Source organism: Heterodontus francisci, chromosome 35, assembly GCF_036365525.1.
Source record: "Heterodontus francisci isolate sHetFra1 chromosome 35, sHetFra1.hap1, whole genome shotgun sequence".
Lineage (NCBI taxonomy): Eukaryota > Metazoa > Chordata > Chondrichthyes > Heterodontiformes > Heterodontidae > Heterodontus > Heterodontus francisci.
The window spans coordinates 41,286,006-41,302,853 of NC_090405.1; the positions used below are offsets into that span (position 1 = coordinate 41,286,006).

General features: G+C 45.3%; 1 protein-coding gene across 9 annotated transcripts in view; it reads left to right on the forward strand.

The window, feature by feature from the left end:
* cd276 (CD276 molecule) overlaps positions 1–16,848 on the forward strand; it is a 344,803-nt gene that overhangs the window by 65,671 nt on the left and 262,284 nt on the right. For all 9 annotated transcript variants that reach the window (XM_068015432.1, XM_068015424.1, XM_068015430.1 and 6 more), the window contains exon 2: positions 6,109–6,281. In XM_068015432.1, coding sequence (XP_067871533.1) covers positions 6,221–6,281 — 61 coding nt within the window. In that variant the 5' untranslated portion in view covers positions 6,109–6,220. The remainder of the gene's footprint in view (positions 1–6,108; positions 6,282–16,848) is intronic.

Sequence of the window (16,848 nt, forward strand, 5' to 3'; positions counted from 1 at the left end):
ATGTTGGCCAGGAAACGAGGAGTGTTCCCTTCTCTTTCTCAAAATGGCAGGAGGTCTTTTCCGTCCACCCGAGACGCAATGTAAAAATGAAATGTGTTAAAGGCAAACACTTGTACCATTGAATATATCAAAGGTTTACTACTACAAGGTTATGACATCACCAAAAGTTAAATGCACTTGTAATTACAACAGTTAAAATGCTTTCAAACTGTATCACCTTTTTGGTTATAACTGCTCAGGATCTGCAATCTTTTAAAATGATGCTTATTCACTTAGATAGCTTGAACTCCGGGTTTTGGAACTCGAGTGGCGACTGGAGTCACTGTTGAGCATCCGTGAGGCGTAGGGCTACGTGGATAGCCTGTTTAGGGAGGTGGTCACACCGCAGGTTTGGAGCATGTAGGAAGAGAGGGAATGGGTGACCTCCAGGCAGTCTAAGAGAACCAAGCAGGTAGTGCAGGAGTCCCCTGAGTCTATCTTGCTTGCTACTCGGTTTTCCATTTGGATACTGGTGAGGGTGATGGTTCCCTGGGAGTGTAGCCAAAGCAAAGTCCGTGGCACCATGGGTGGCTCAGCTTCACAGGAGGGGAGGAAGAAGAGTGGAAAAGCAATAGTGATCGGGGATTCGGGAGTCAGGGGATCACACAGGCATTTCTGCAGCAGTAAATGTGACTCCAGGATGGTGTGTTGCCACCCTGGTGCAGGGTCAAGGATATCACAAGTGGCTGCAGGACATCCTTCTGTGGGAGGGTGAACAACCAGAGGTCGTGGTCCACATTGGTACCAGTGACGTAAGTAGGAAGAAGGATGATCTGAAAGGATATTTTAGGGAGTTAGGAAGGAAATTAAAAAGCAGGACCTGAAGAGCAGTAATCTCAGGATTACTCCCACTGCCACATGCAAGTGAGCATAGGAATAGGAGGATTGATCGATTGAACACGTGGCTGGAGAATTTGTGTAGGAGGGAGAGCATCAGATTCCTGAGGCATTGGAGCGTGTACAGGTCCCACCTGCCCCAGAACAAGATGGACCGGCTACACCTTAACAGGACCAGGGAGATTTGCTGGTGCTGTTGGGGAGGGTTTAAGCTAGCTTGTCAGGGGGATAGGAACCTGAGGGGTCGCTCAAATTGGAAGGAAGTAGAGCTGGTAACAGGAAGTAGAAAAGTAGCAAGTGAAATTAGAAGGCAGGCGAAACAAAGGTGAGTATCAACTAGGCTTAAAATATAGAATAATGTCAAAAAGACAAGGTTAAGGGCACTCTACCCAAATGCATACAACATTCGCAACGAAGTAGATGAAGTTAAAGGCCGAAATAGAGGTAAACGAGTATGATCTAATTGCCAATACGGAAACATAGCTATAGGGTGACCAAGACTGGGAACTGAATATTCAAGGATATTCGACATTTAGGAAGGGCAGGCAAAATGGAAAATTAGGTGGTAGTGTGCTGATAATAAGGGATGGGATCAGTACATTTGTAAGGGAGGATCCCAGATCAGAAGTACAAATTGTGGAATCGGTTTGGATGGAGCTAAGAAACAAGGGGCAGCAAACATTGGTAGGAGTTGTTTACAGGCCACCAAACAGGAGTGGCAGTGTGGGGCATGGCATAGATTAGAGAAGCATGTAGCATGGGTAATACAGTAATCATGGGTGATTTCAATCTACATATAAACTGGGTAAACCTAATGAGCACTAATGCTGTGGAGGACAAGTTTCTGCAGTGTTAGGATGGTTTTCTAGAGCAGTATGTCGAGGAACTGACTGGAGAGCAGGCTATTTTAGATCTAATATTATGTAATGAGAGAAGGCGAATTAATGATCTTGTTTAAAAAAAACCTTTAGGGGTGAATGACCATAATAGAATTTTACATTATGTTTGAAAAGTGAGGTAGTTCAATCTGAAGCCAGGGTGTTGCATTTAAACAAAGGAAATTATGAAGGTATGAGGCGCTGATTGGGAAAATATATTAAAAGGTATGACAATAACATAGACAATGGTTAATCTTTAAAGAATTATTACATAGTTTACAGCAACGATGCATTCCTTCAAGACACAAAACGCAAAAAAGAAGTCAGTCAACTGTGGCTAATGAAATTAAGGATTGTATAAGATTAAAAGGAAAAGCTGATAGAGTTGCCAGAAATACTACTTATACCTGGAGATTGGGAGGATTTTAGAATAGAACAAAGGAGGACCAAGAAAGGGAGAACAGAATGTGGATGTAAACTAGAAAAAAACATAAAAATAGACTGTAAAATCGTCTATAGTTACGTAAAAAGGAAATGTTTGGCTAAGACAAATGTGGGTCCATTACAGGCAGTATCAGGAGAATTTATGGGGAATAGAGAAATGGTGGAGAAGTTAAATGATTACTTTGTCTGTCTTCATTGAGGAAGACACAAGAAATCTCCCCGAATTAGAGATCCAAGGTGACCATATTGACCATTTCCGTGTTAATAGAGAGCAAGTGATGCTCATTATAGTTTTGTATTTAAGGGTTGGGTTTTTGCCCAGTTGGGGAGTTGCCTCTGGACAGAGTTTGTCCAGAAGGAAAGAGTGAGAACTGATGTTTGGACTGAATGATGAATTGCCAATAAAACATTTGTGGATCAGAGACTGTTATTTGCTGCGTCATTTTGGTGACTGGACATCTGCCTGTTTAACACCAGGGACTTGGGCGAAAGAGGAATTGAAGGAAATTAGTGCGCGTAAGAAGATTGTATTGGAGAAATTAATGGGGCTGAAGGTTGATAAGTCCCTGGGACCCGATATTCTACATCCCAGAGTGTTGAAAGAGGTAGCTATGGCAATAGTGGATGCATTGGTGATCATGTTCCAAAATTCGATAAATTCTGGAGCAGTTCCTGCAGATTGAAAGGTAGCAAATGTCACTCCACTAAAGAAGGGAGGAAGAGAGAATACAGGGAACTACAGACCTGTTGGCCTTGCATCAGTCATTGGGAAAATGCTGGAATCTATTCTAAAGTATATGATAATGGACACTTGGATAATAATGATCTGGTTGGGCGTAATCAACATGGATTTATGAATGGGAAAACATGTTTGATGAACTGTTCAAGTTTTTTTGAAGATGTTACTAACAAAATTGATAAAGTGGAGTCGGTGGACGTAGTATACTTGGATTTTCAGAAGGCTTTTAATAGTCATTCAGAGGAGGTAGATTAGCAAAATTAAAATACATGGGATTAGAGGTAATATACTGGCATTAATTGGGGATTGGTTAACTGGCAGAAAACAGAGTAGGAATAAACGGGTCAGTCTCGCATCTGCAGTACCGCAAGGATCAGTACTTGGGCCCCAGCTGTTAACAATATATATCAATGATTTGGATGTGGGGGACCAAATGTAATATTTCCAAGCTCGCAGATGACACAAAACTAGGTGAGTATGTATGTTGTGAGCAAGATGCAAAGCTGCTTCAAGGGGATTTCGGCAGACTTAGTGAGTGGGCAAGAACATGGCCGATGGAATATAATGTGGAAAAATGTGAGGTTATCCACTTTGGTAGGAGGAATAGATGTGCAGAGTATCTCTTAAATGGTAAGAGATTAAAAAGTGTAGATGTACAAAGGGACCTGGGTGCCCTCGTCGATAAGTCACTGAAAGCTAACACGCGGGTGCAGCAAACAATTAGGAAGGCTAATGGTATGTTAGCCTTTATTGCAAGAGGATTTGAGTACAGGAGTAGCGAAGTCTTGCTTCAAAAATAAAAACAGGAAGTGCTGGAAAAACTCAGCAGGTCTGGCAGCATCTGTGGAGAGAGAAGCAGAGTTAACGTTTCAGGTCAGTGACCCTTCTTCAGAACTCTGAAGAAGGGTCACTGACCTGAAACGTTAACTCTGCTTCTCTTTCCACTGATGCTGTCAGTCGTGTAGAATTTTTCCAGCACTTCCTGTTTTTATTTCGGATTTCCAGCATCCGCAGTATTTTGCTTTTATTTTAAAGTCTTGCTTCAGTTGTATATAGAACCTTGGGTAGATCGCACCTGGAGTACTGTGCAGTTTTGGTCCCCTTACCTTTGGGACAGATATTACTGCCATAGAGGGAGTGCAGCGAAGGTTCACCAGACTTGTTCCCAGGATGGTAGGACTGTCCTATGAAGAGAAGTTGGGGAAATTGGGCCTGTTTCTATAGAGTTTTGAAGAATGAGATGTGATCGTATTGAAACCTACAAAATACTTAAAGGCATAGACAGGGTAGATGCAGGTAAGATGTTTCCCCTGGTTGGGGAGTCTAGAACCAGGGCACATAATTTCAAAATAAGGGAGAAGCCACTTGGGACTGAGATGAGGAGAAATTTCTTTACTCAGAGGGTTGTAACTCTTTGGAACTCTCTACCCCAGAAGGCTGTGGAAGCTCAGTCGTTGAGTATAATTAAAGCAGAGATTGACGGATTTCAAAATACCAATGACATAAAGGGATATAGGGATAATGTAGGGAAAAGGCATTGAAGTGGATGATCAGCCATTGTATTGATGGGCTGAATGGCCTACTCCTGCTCCTAAGTTCCGATGTTAAATATGTATATTTGAATCAATGTTGACCGTGGGATTGCTAGTTTTCTTTGACACAAGACACAGGCAGGTAGCCCAAGTTGAAAAGTTGATAGATTACAGAAATACCAGGTAAAAAATTAACTTTTAGTTCATAAGTCTTTTAGAACAGATAAGACTTTGCTACTCCAAACATTGTTTTGTAGTCAAACATTCATCTTACTGTGCTGTTTATGCAAACAAAGAACTAGGATGGCCTGTACAGTCTGACTCAAATTCTGGCTCCTCTCCCAAGCTGTAATAAATCATTTCCATTGAACAACTGTTTGACTAAGATGACTTCTCTCTCGCTGCAACGGTGCCTTGTTGGAAATCCACCTCTCCTCCCCCCACACACACACACATACACACACACACACATCCCCATCCCCACACCCGCCATTTATGTCATAAGCCACAGATGTGGAAAGGTTTTTACAGCTGGTCTGGAAATGAATTAGACTTGAGCAAGAATCTGAATTAAAGGCATCAGGGCAGGTTTTCCTGCTCCTGTGCCTGGGTCATGTGGGTATGATGAATAGAGGCGGGGAGGATCACAACCCTTAAGGGAGTTCTCCTGATTTCCTTCCACTGATGAATGAATGGAAAATGTAGCAGGAAGCCTATATATGGGTATGTGGTCCTCAATACGCCCAGGGGCAGCAGGAAAATCTCTCTCTCTTGCCTGTCTGAGCTATTCAGCATTGCGAAGGACCAGGTTGCACCTTCCTGTCTATTCTGAGTTAGCTGCTAACACAGGTGCAGCAAATAGAGTACTATAGTTGGTTCGGGAAAGGAAGAAAATTTTGCATTGATATATTGCCTTCCACAACCTCCGGGCATTCCAAAACACTTTACAGCTAATTAAGAACTTTGGAAGTGGAATCACTGTTGGAATATACAAAATGCAGCAGCCAATTTGTGCAGAGCATGATCCCACAAACAGCAATGCAATGACTTTGAGCTATTGGTTTGAGGGATAAATATTGTCCAGGCCACCAGGGTGAACTCCCATACTGGGATCTTTTACACCCGCCTGAAAGGGCAGACGGGGCTTCGGTATAATGGCTCATCTGCCACCTCCATCAGTGCGGCACGCATTAATTGAGATTTTTGTGTTCCCGTCTCTGGAGTGGGACTTGAACCCACAACCTTCTGATGCAAATCTGAGAATATTACCAACTAGGCCACTGCTGATGGAGAAAGCATTAACATGTAAGCAGTATTGGGCTCATAGTCGAGTGACACTCGGTGAAGGCGTATGAATAATGGCCTCATGAACGAAGTACCAGGATTGGCTATTCTCTGTGGAATCATACCCCATAACAGGCATCAAAATATCATGTTGAGAGATTTTTTTACTAGGTAAAGGGATATGGAGTAAAGGTGGGTAAATTGAGTTGAGGTACAGATCAGCCGTGATCTTACTGAATACTAGAACGGGTTCGAGGGTCTTAAGAGGCTGACTCCTGTTCCTATATAAATCTAACCGCAATTTTGTAATGTGGAAATTATTGCTACAACATCTATTTATTTGTCTTGCCCACAGGCACACAGCTGATTTTTATGGAGGAAACTGAATGCAAGACTGTCATTAAGAGGCAAATCACCTGAAGCCAGCTTTCTCACTCTTCGCTCCAGCTATATCACTAAGCTCAAAGATGTACACTGCCATCTTGTCTGCGTGCTTTGCAGTGCATCTGCTGCTGGGACACTGTCGAGGTAAGATCTCCAATAGCTTGCTGACTCTCAAACAAAGAGATGGTCCATATACAATCAATGGCAAATCCCATACAAATACACAATTGGTTTGGGTAAATACAACTCAACAATAAAGACACTTGTGATACAACATGGGTCATTACAACCTGGCACAGTGGAAGACTAACATTATTCATATGCTTCTGTCAATCTGATACAAGTTTCTTTGATGTACATAGAACTGTAATACACTTTCATTGACTTTGATTTCACTGACAGTGCTGCATTGTACATTAGAACAGCAAATGTACAGAGTACATTAATGAAAATTTTCATTAAAATACTTAGTGTATATTATATCAACACATTTGTAGGAATGCATTAATACATAGTTATAGATGTATATTAGTAGCTAGACATAGATGCTTATTAATGCATTCGAGGAGAAGATAAATAAGCACATGAGGGAGCAGGGAACAGAAGGCTATGCTGATGGCGGTTAGGTGAGGAGGGATGGGAGAAGGCTTGTGTGGAGCATAAACACCAGCATGGACTTGTTGGGCCGAATGGTCTGTTTCTGTGCTGTAAACACACTGCAGATCTATATAGATTGGAATTACTGTAAATTATCAAGATGTTCTCCTCCTCCCACTTTCCAACTGAAGGAAAGGCTCACCAAGCAAATTTTCCTGTTGGTGTCGCTTCTTTCTTGAGTGTATGAGAATGTTGGATAAGAAAAGACTGGCTTGTGCATCTGGTTTGTCCCACACAGTCGTGCTGTCTTGTGTATTACGAATCAAACATTCCCTACCCAATAGGCGCTATGTAACCTCCTGGGAGAGGGTAAAAAAACATAAATAAGCCCAAGGCCAGTTGAGGGGGGCGGGAAACTGGGAAATTCCCCTCTGGTTGTTCTGGGCAATTGAAGCTAGACTAGGAGGTCACATAGAGCATGATTTCTCGTGTTTTGGTACCTACCTCTTGTGTGGCATGATCTTCACCTTGGCTAGGAACCAGTCCAGCTCTTTTGAAGGTATACAGTGAATCAACCCTCACCACACAAGCTGGAAACTTGTTCCAGAGGTTTACTGTTCTCTGGGGTATTGACTCATCTTAACATGTAACCTACTATGGCCTTTGCATAATTTATACATGTTGTGTACACTTTGAGAACCAGAGCCAATCTTGTACCTACATTACATTATAAAGTTCAATCAAATCACCCCTGTGTCTACACTTATCTGGAATATGTAGACCCAGTTTTAAAAGCCCATCTGGTTAGCTGAAGTGTTTTACACTGGGAATCAGTCTTGTGGCTCTCCTCTGAACCTTTTCTAAAGAATCAATATCACCCAATATGTGAGGAGACCAAAACCTTTTTAACCAGCAAAGAACATACAAGCCAATAGGGGGACTTGGCAGATTTCTGGATGATTGTAATTACATCGTTAAATTAGAACATCCATCTCAAGTTTTCCTTTCAAAAATCCCTGCGGAGAATCGAAGTTGGCTTGAAATCTGATGAGTTTTGATAAATTTCTTCAACAATTTAGTGAACAACCATTTTGAGCTGTACAAGATATTCTAGAAGCTGAAGTATTGATAGAGGACTTGCAGTATCACAGTGTATATGGCGATAGTCCTAGCTCCATTGCGTTCTCTTGGTTCCTCTCACTCTTTGGGAAGAGATACATGAAATTGCTAGTACAGTGTATGCATGCATGAGCTCATAATCCCAGCTGGTAGATCCCATATGTGAGATGTCTATCGAATGCGAGAGATATACCTAGCCTGATATGCATAGCTATTGTACTTTTAACTTTGAAATGGAAACTTAGGATTTTGAGGAAGAGTTTGAACACCTTGTGATTATTATTAAAAATAAAGTTGTAACAAATTGAATTGAGATTATACCTGTTTGAGGCTTACCAAGTTCCAATTGGGTTCACAAATGAGCATAGACCACGAGACAGAAAATGAGCATTGAACGAGAAATTGGGGATGACCAAAAGTTTGCTTGAAAAGATGGGTTCTGAGAAGGTTTTTAAATGCAGAGAGAGAAATGGAGGCAGAGAGACTTGGGGAAGGAGTTACAGGGAGTAGGTCCATACTATAGGCAGAAGTGTCAAAGGCGTTGTGAAATCCTTCTAATTTTGACACGTAGACTGATGACGCCACAAACTAGTACACAGTCTTGTTATGCTGCTGTCACCTTTTGTGTCAGTGGGAACTGGCTTTGGGGAGACACAGGCACTTGGGCAGTAAAGCTCCAGAGTCACGTCCAGATCTAACTCTGAACACAGTAAAATGAAACCAGACGTGCCTAGGGGTCCATCTCGCCATGTGGAGTTTGCCTCAAGTACACTGTGAAGTCTACTCGGGCTGAATATAGCATCTCATGGCCACTTTATTAAAAGTAGCACATTTCACATTAGGGAGAAGTGGACCCTCCCGCTTACTATCAGCTAACTCTGTCTGGAAGAGTGATGTGTGTCTGTGTGTGATTCAGTCTTGATGTGGACAATGTCCTTTTTCAGGCAGTTATATAATGCAGGTCTTGCTGATTTATTGCAATTTCATCTGTCCTCCTTTGTCATAGCACTGCAGCTGCCAGAGCTAAAAATGATGCTGTAGTCTCAATGGCTCTGTGATGTTTTTCAACTTAAAAATAATCCCTTGCTGTTATTACAGCTTGTTATCAATCATACTGTATTATCTGCAGCTATAACACCTGATCACTGTAGATTCTTAGTCTTCAATCCCTGTTCTCTTGTTTTCCTGACCTTAGCATAGTTTCCACTTTTGTTTTAAGACCACAGTGTATTTATAAAATGAAACATAATAGAGGGTAAAGGGTGAGTGAAAGACTAAAATTCCACTGGCACCACTCATAAACCAGGCAAGCTTTGTTTCTGTGGCCTGTGACTCTTTTTGAACCCCTCAATTAAGTAAGCCCCTTAATACTCACTTTGGTTGTCCATAATCATAGTGGTTTTCAGTATTTATCTAGGGTGTATTTTCTTCTGTTTACTTATAGTTTTAAAAAAGATGAGAATTGACACGAGAACAAAGTTGGTCTCTCCTTCCATCCTTCACGGTTCATAGCGAATGGAGAAAAATAATTTCCGATTAAATTCTAGCTTGATTTTCCCACAATTTGAGGGGCTTTGATAAAGTAGATCGGGAGTAACCGTTTCCACTGGTAGGGGTGGGGGAGATCATTTGCCAGAGGGCACAAGTTTAAGGTAATTGGCAAAAGATCCGGGTGGTGGGGGGGGGGGGGGGGGGGGAAACGTGTTGAAAACATTTTTTACAGAGTTAGCTGATAGTACTAATCTAGATTGCATTAGCTGGGAAGGTGGTGGAAGCAGATTCAGTCCTAACAATCAAGAGGGAATTGGATAAATACTTGAAAAGGAGAAATTTGCAGGACTATGGGGAAAGAACAGGGGAGTGGCACTAATTGGACAGCTGTTTCAAAGAGCTGTCACCGGAATGATGGGCCGAATGTACTCGCTGTGACTTACCTAGTGAAGGGATAAATGTAATACGTAACAGAAAACACATGGTCAGAATTTTCTCCTGTTATCCTTTTAATTCCATTTTATTTTTGAAAAGTACTAGAATTTCAGAATTGCAAATAACTGCGAAAAGACCCAAGTCACCCCTCACAAAGCAATGAGAAAATATCCCCCGCAATTATCTCAATTCTGCCTGTCGCACTTGCAATTATGGGAGAAATATTGGTTGCAGAGATGCATGGAACTATCTCACCGCGGGCTGAATTGCTCCCTCCATTATAATACCACTACTGGTATAATCCTGTGGCTGATGTATTCTGTCTGAGATGGGCAGCAATGAATCTCTGCTTGTCCCAGCAGATCTCGTTTTGTAATGGATTTGTCCTCGACCATTGGCTCTTACTTGCTCTGCTGTCCCATGTTATTGCCTGCCTGAGTTAGAGGGAGAAGTAATTTTTTTCCCTTCACTTTTTATCTGAAAATATTCCCCAAATTCATACCTCTTCCCTTGACTGTTGTGCTGGGTCTGATTCCGTCTGGTGCCTCATGCGTACCCATTCCACACGTGCAAGTCCAGATGCTTGGTGTTGGCAGGCTATTCAACCACATGGGTATCGCAATAGAACCCAGTCCTGTTCTTTTGGGTGGCCATTTGTCTGGTTTTATCCCAGACGGTCTAAAAGTTAACAGTTAGTTTAGTGTATGTTACCTGGGCCCACTGCCCTCCCCCAGCCACACCTGCTCTTTGTTTTCTCAATGAAATTGATCCGGATGAAACTGACGAGAACAGCTGCCGATACTTTAATCTCCGATCCTGCTGTCTTCACAGTCCAGAGTGTCTGCAGCCACGGCATGCGGTAAGTCCATTGAGGTGAAGAAGGAGCTGCGGGACCCGAGAGAAGTCCTGTGAAAAGGTGCCCCGAACACCCAAAACATCCACGAACGGCCCCCCCGGCCGCAACTTCAAAGCGCCCGCGGGAGATGGCTCGGAGAGCATCTGCAGCGCACTGTCGGCAATGCTGCATGCCTTTATTAAAACCACGGCAAAAAAAAACCCTTAGCAAATGTAATCACCTCTAAGTCTGCCAAATGATGCTTCACCTCCCGAAGGACGTGGATGAGCTTTCCGGACGTCGATGGTGGGCACTGAGGAAATGGCTTATTACCTGCACCAGATTCCACCCCCCCTCCCCCCCCCCTTTACCCCCCTTCCACCCCCCCCACCCCCGTCCCCTTCCCTGCTCCACCCTCTCAGCTCACCCCCTCACAACCCCGTCCCAGCCCGCCCCCCCCTCGCACCATCTTCACCCCGCACCCCCTTCCCCTGCACCCACCCCCTCCCTCTACCCCTCCCCCTTGCATCCCCTCCTCCCACCGGCACCATCCTACACCTGTGTAGGGGCCCCAACAACCCCACTGCCTTGTGGGCGTCTCGGGAGAGACCAAGGCTAAGGGAGTAAACCCTAACAGAAAATCCGGAGCGGAACCCCGTAGGCGGTCATGTGTCACCTTTGGCATGTTTCCGGCAGTTCCTGCAGCCATACTGGTGCCAAACGTCGTGTCCTGCACTCCTTTGGACCCCACCAGAAAGGCCGAGAGGGGGGTTTTGACGACTGGGCAACTCTCAACCTCCATAAATTTGCCCAGGCATGCGCCATGGAGAGGTCACTCCATAGTTGCCTCACAGCGACTGAAACAACACGGAAGGCAGCAGTTACGGGTTATAAGTCCAGATAAATTGGCGTAGAAACTGGGCGCCACGGGTTGCCTTTGTCGGTGGGAGAGGTCATTGCACCTCACTGGACAGCTATCGCCCGCCTCAAACCGGGCAGCCCCCGGTCAATAAGGTTCTGTCCCACCACAGTCTGCCTGCTTCAATGGGTGCTTGGAGCTCAGGGTCATTGCCCGAAAGGTGGACTGATACACCGCACCAAACAACATGAAAAAAGGAAAGAAGGTACCAGCCCTTCGCTTTGCAAGCTGGAACGTCAGAACTATGTGTCCTGGCCTGTCGGAAGACCTTACACAAATCAACGATTCTCGGAAGACCGCCATCATTAACAACGAGCTCAGTAGACTCAATGTGGACATTGCAGCACTTCAGGAGACTCGCCTCCCCGCGAGTGGCTCTCTAGCAGAGCAAGACTACACCTTCTTCTGGCAGGGCAGGGATCCTGAAGAACCAAGACAGCATGGAGTGGGCTTCGCCATCAGAAACTCCTTGCTCAGCATGATAGAGCCTCCCTCAAATGGCTCGGAACGCATACTGTCCATCCGACTGCTCACCACCTCTGGTCCAGTACACCTACTCAGCATCTATGCTCCAACACTCTGTTCCGCACCTGAAGCTAAAGACCAGTTCTATGAACAACTCCATAACATCATTAGCAGCATCCCCAACACCGAACACCTATTCCTGCTGGGGGACTTTAATGCCAGGGTTGGGGCCGACCATGACTCATGGCCCTCCTGCCTTGGGCGCTATGGCGTTGGAAGGATGAATGAGAACGGGCAGAGACTGCTTGAGTTGTGTACCTATCATAACCTCTGCATCACCAACTCGTTCTTTCACACTAAACCCTGTCACCAGGTTTCATGGAGGCACCCAAGATCACGTCGTTGGCACCAGCTAGACCTCATTGTCACAAGGCGAGCCGCCTTAAACAGTGTTCAAATCACACGCAGCTTCCACAGTGCGGACTGCGACACCGACCACTCCCTGGTGTGCAGCAAGGTTAGACTCAGACCAAAGAAGTTGCATCATTCCAAGCAGAAGGGCCACCCGCGCATCAACACGAGCAGAATCTCTCACCCACAGCTGTTACAAAAATTTCTAAATTCACTTGTAACAGCCCTTCAAAACACTCCCACAGGGGATGCTGAGACCAAGTGGGCCCACATCAGAGACGCCATCTATGAGTCAGCTTTGACCACCTACGGCAAAAGTGCGAAGAGAAATGCAGACTGGTTTCAATCTCATAATGAAGAGCTGGAACCTGTCATAGCCGCTAAGCGCATTGCACTTTTGAACTACAAGAAAGCCCCCAGCGATTTAACATCCGCAGCACTTAAAGCAGCCAGAAGTACTGCACAAAGAACAGCTAGGCGTTGCGCAAACGACTACTAGCAACACCTATGCAGTCATATTCAGCTGGCCTCAGACACCGGAAACATCAGAGGAATGTATGATGGCATGAAGAGAGCTCTTGGGCCAACCATCAAGAAGATCACCCCCCTCAAATCTAAATCGGGGGACATAATCACTGACCAACGCAAACAGATGGACCGCTGGGTTGAGCACTACCTAGAACTGTACTCCAGGGAGAATGCTGTCACTGAGACTGCCCTCAATGCAGCCCAGCCTCTACCATTCATGGATGAGCTGGACATACAGCCAACCAAATCGGAACTCAGTGATGCCATTGATTCTCTAGCCAGCGGAAAAGCCCCTGGAAAGGACAGCATTACCCCTGAAATAATCAAGAGTGCCAAGCCTGCTATACTCTCAGCACTACATGAACTGCTATGCCTGTGCTGGGACGAGGGAGCAGTACCCCAGGACATGCGCGATGCCAACATCATCACCCTCTATAAAAACAAAGGTGACCGCGGTGACTGCAACAACTACCGTGGAATCTCCCTGCTCAGCATAGTGGGGAAAGTCTTTGCTCGAGTCGCTCTGAACAGGCTCCAGAAGCTGGCCGAGCGCGTCTACCCTGAGGCACAGTGTGGCTTTCGTGCAGAGAGATCGACTATTGACATGCTGTTCTCCCTTCGTCAGATACAGGAGAAATGCCGTGAACAACAGATGCCCCTCTACATTGCTTTCATTGATCTCACCAAAGCCTTTGACCTCGTCAGCAGACGTGGTCTCTTCAGACTACTAGAAAAGATCGGATGTCCACCAAAGCTACTAAGTATCATCACCTCATTCCATGACAATATGAAAGGCACAATTCAACATGGTGGCTCCTCATCAGAGCCCTTTCCTATCCTGAGTGGTGTGAAACAGGGCTGTGTTCTCGCACCCACACTTTTTGGGATTTTCTTCTCCCTGCTGCTTTCACATGCGTTCAAATCCTCTGAAGAAGGAATTTTCCTCCACACAAGATCAGGGGGCAGGTTGTTCAACCTTGCCCGTCTAAGAGCGAAGTCCAAAGTACGGAAAGTCCTCATCAGAGAACTCCTCTTTGCTGACGATGCTGCTTTAACATCTCACACTGAAGAATGCCTGCAGAGTCTCATCGACAGGTTTGCGTCTGCCTGCAATGAATTTGGCCTAACCATCAGCCTCAAGAAAACGAACATCATGGGGCAGGATGTCAGAAATGCTCCATCCATCAATATTGGCGACCACGCTCTGGAAGTGGTTCAAGAGTTCACCTACCTAGGCTCAACTATCACCAGTAACCTGTCTCTAGATGCAGAAATCAACAAGCGCATGGGTAAGGCTTCCACTGCTATGTTCAGACTGGCCAAGAGAGTGTGGGAAAATGGCGCACTGACACGGAACACAAAAGTCCGAGTGTATCAGGCCTGTGTCCTCAGTACCTTGCTCTACGGCAGCGAGGCCTGGACAACGTATGCCAGCCAAGAGCGACGTCTCAATTCATTCCATCTTCGCTGCCTTCGGAGAATACTTGGCATCAGGTGGCAGGACTATATCTCCAACACAGAAGTCCTTGAAGCGGCCAACATCCCCAGCTTATACACACTACTGAGTCAGCGGCGCTTGAGATGGCTTGGCCATGTGAGCCGCATGGAAGATGGCAGGATCCCCAAAGACACATTGTACAGCGAGCTCGCCACTGGTATCAGACCCACCGGCCGTCCATGTCTCCGTTATAAAGACGTCTGCAAACGCGACATGAAATCGTGTGACATTGATCACAAGTCGTGGGAGTCAGTTGCCAGCATTCGCCAGAGCTGGCGGGCAGCCATAAAGACAGGGCTAAATTGTGGCGAGTCGAAGAGACTTAGTAGTTGGCAGGAAAAAAGACAGAGGCGCAAGGGGAGAGCCAACTGTGCAACAGCCCCAACAAACAAATTTCTCTGCAGCACCTGTGGAAGAGCCTGTCACTCCAGAATTGGCCTTTATAGCCACTCCAGGTGCTGCTTCACAAACCACTGACCACCTCCAGGCGCGTATCCATTGTCTCTCGAGATAAGGAGGCCCAAAAGAAAAAGAAAGAAGAAAGAAATCCCAGACGGTCTGTTTTTTTTTTCACGTGGCCTGTCCCCTGTCTGGTACCCAATCTGAACCGGATGCCTTATTGTCCGTATAAGTCCTACATTCACACACCACCCCCCCCACCCCTGCCCAGCCTCTAGGGAAGCATTTAAAATCAAATTTTTGATTCTTCCTTTGCCTTGAAAGCCCTACCCAGGACCATCGTAACGGCCTGCAAAGATCCTATCTGACCTATACGTACGTGCGTCCTTATGTCTCCCTCGTGCTACGTTGCTTGTGCTCTGATTAACGTAGACTTCGAGCCGCACTGATGCACACTGCTCTCGAGTAGCTGCAATGAGGAGAGATACAACAACAGTCTGGTGAAAAATACTCCATATCTGTCTGTGCCTTGCTCCTATTCTCAACCTGGATATTGCTGCCTGTAAAACAGATTAGGTTACTAGGCAGTCTCAACACTTTGCACACGCTGTTCTTGATTAAAAACATCACTCTCCTTTTATTTAAACCAGCTTTAGCTCCTCCAAGGTTCATTATAAGCTGGAAATGTACAAGCTTCCTAACTTTAGCTCACTGAGAGACGCCGGGTTCATGATGTAAGGTGTTCTCGGGTGTTTTGAGCAAAAAGTTCGAATGAATGATCATTTTTTTTTAATTAAAGAAAGTGCGGAAATGCATGTGTGCGTGGAGGTTAGCAGGGATGTCTGGTTTTGTTGAGGTCAGTGGCTGCCCTATAATTTATTGACATTGCAGCTGAGGTCTCTGGTCAGCAGACAAGGAGTGTGAAATGTTACTGTTGTTGCACCCCCCCCCCCCCGCCCACCCAAGTGCCCCTTCCCCTCCTTGTCATTGAGGCTAATTCTAAACAACTGTAGCCTTAGCTATTCTTTCATGGAATGTGGGCGTCACTGGCGAGGCCAGCATTTCTTGCCCATTCCTAGTTGCCCTTTACAACTGAGTGACTTGCTCGGCCATTTCAGAGGTCAGTTAAGAGTCAACCATATGACTGTGGGCCTGGAGTTACGTGTAGGCCAGACCAGGTAAGGATGGCAGATTTCCTTCCCTAAAGGGCATTAGTGAACCAGATGGATTTTTACAACAATCGACAATGGTTTCATGGTCACCATTACTGAGACTAGCTTTCAGCTTCAATGTATTAATTGAATTTAAATTCCACCAGCTGCCATGGTGAGATTTGAACCAGTGTCCCCAGAGCGTTAGCCTGGGACTCTGGATTGCTAGTCCAGTGACATTACCACGACGCCACTGCCTCCACTAAGACGTACTAGCTCGGCACAGACCCGGGATCGAAGCTGGGACTTGCCAAGTCTGCGTGGCTTAGTAGCGCACTGCTGTGAAGTGGCTGCAAAACGGTAGGTGGTAGTGGGTACCTTCCTGCACAGTTGGTCGAGAGAATGATGAGCAGCAGAGGGAAGAGGAAATGAATGTGGGAAAAGTGGACATAATGTACACATATTGAAAGCAGCAATGGTTAACATGTAGTTTGAGCAGATATTCAGACAAACACAACTAAGAGTCATGAGGTTTGACTTGCACACTACTTCATTGTTCTTGACTGGCTGTTTCATTATTGTCCATCTCACCTTTTTAGCTTGTGCGAGTTTGTTTTAATTTCTTTAGCATTCTTTGTACTTGGGCATGCTTCTTGATTGACCAAAGTTGTTTCAGCTACATCCATATTGCCTTGACTGTGGCCCTGTTTTCAGCAGCAGATCCACTGCTGCGTACATGGAAATATTTAGCTCTTTCGTTATATTTATAAAAGAAGAAAAGCTGCTGTCGAGGGTGATGATTTCTCCAACACTTGCATCAAATTCCACTCCAGTTTTAATTGGAGACTTGAATTAGTTCTATA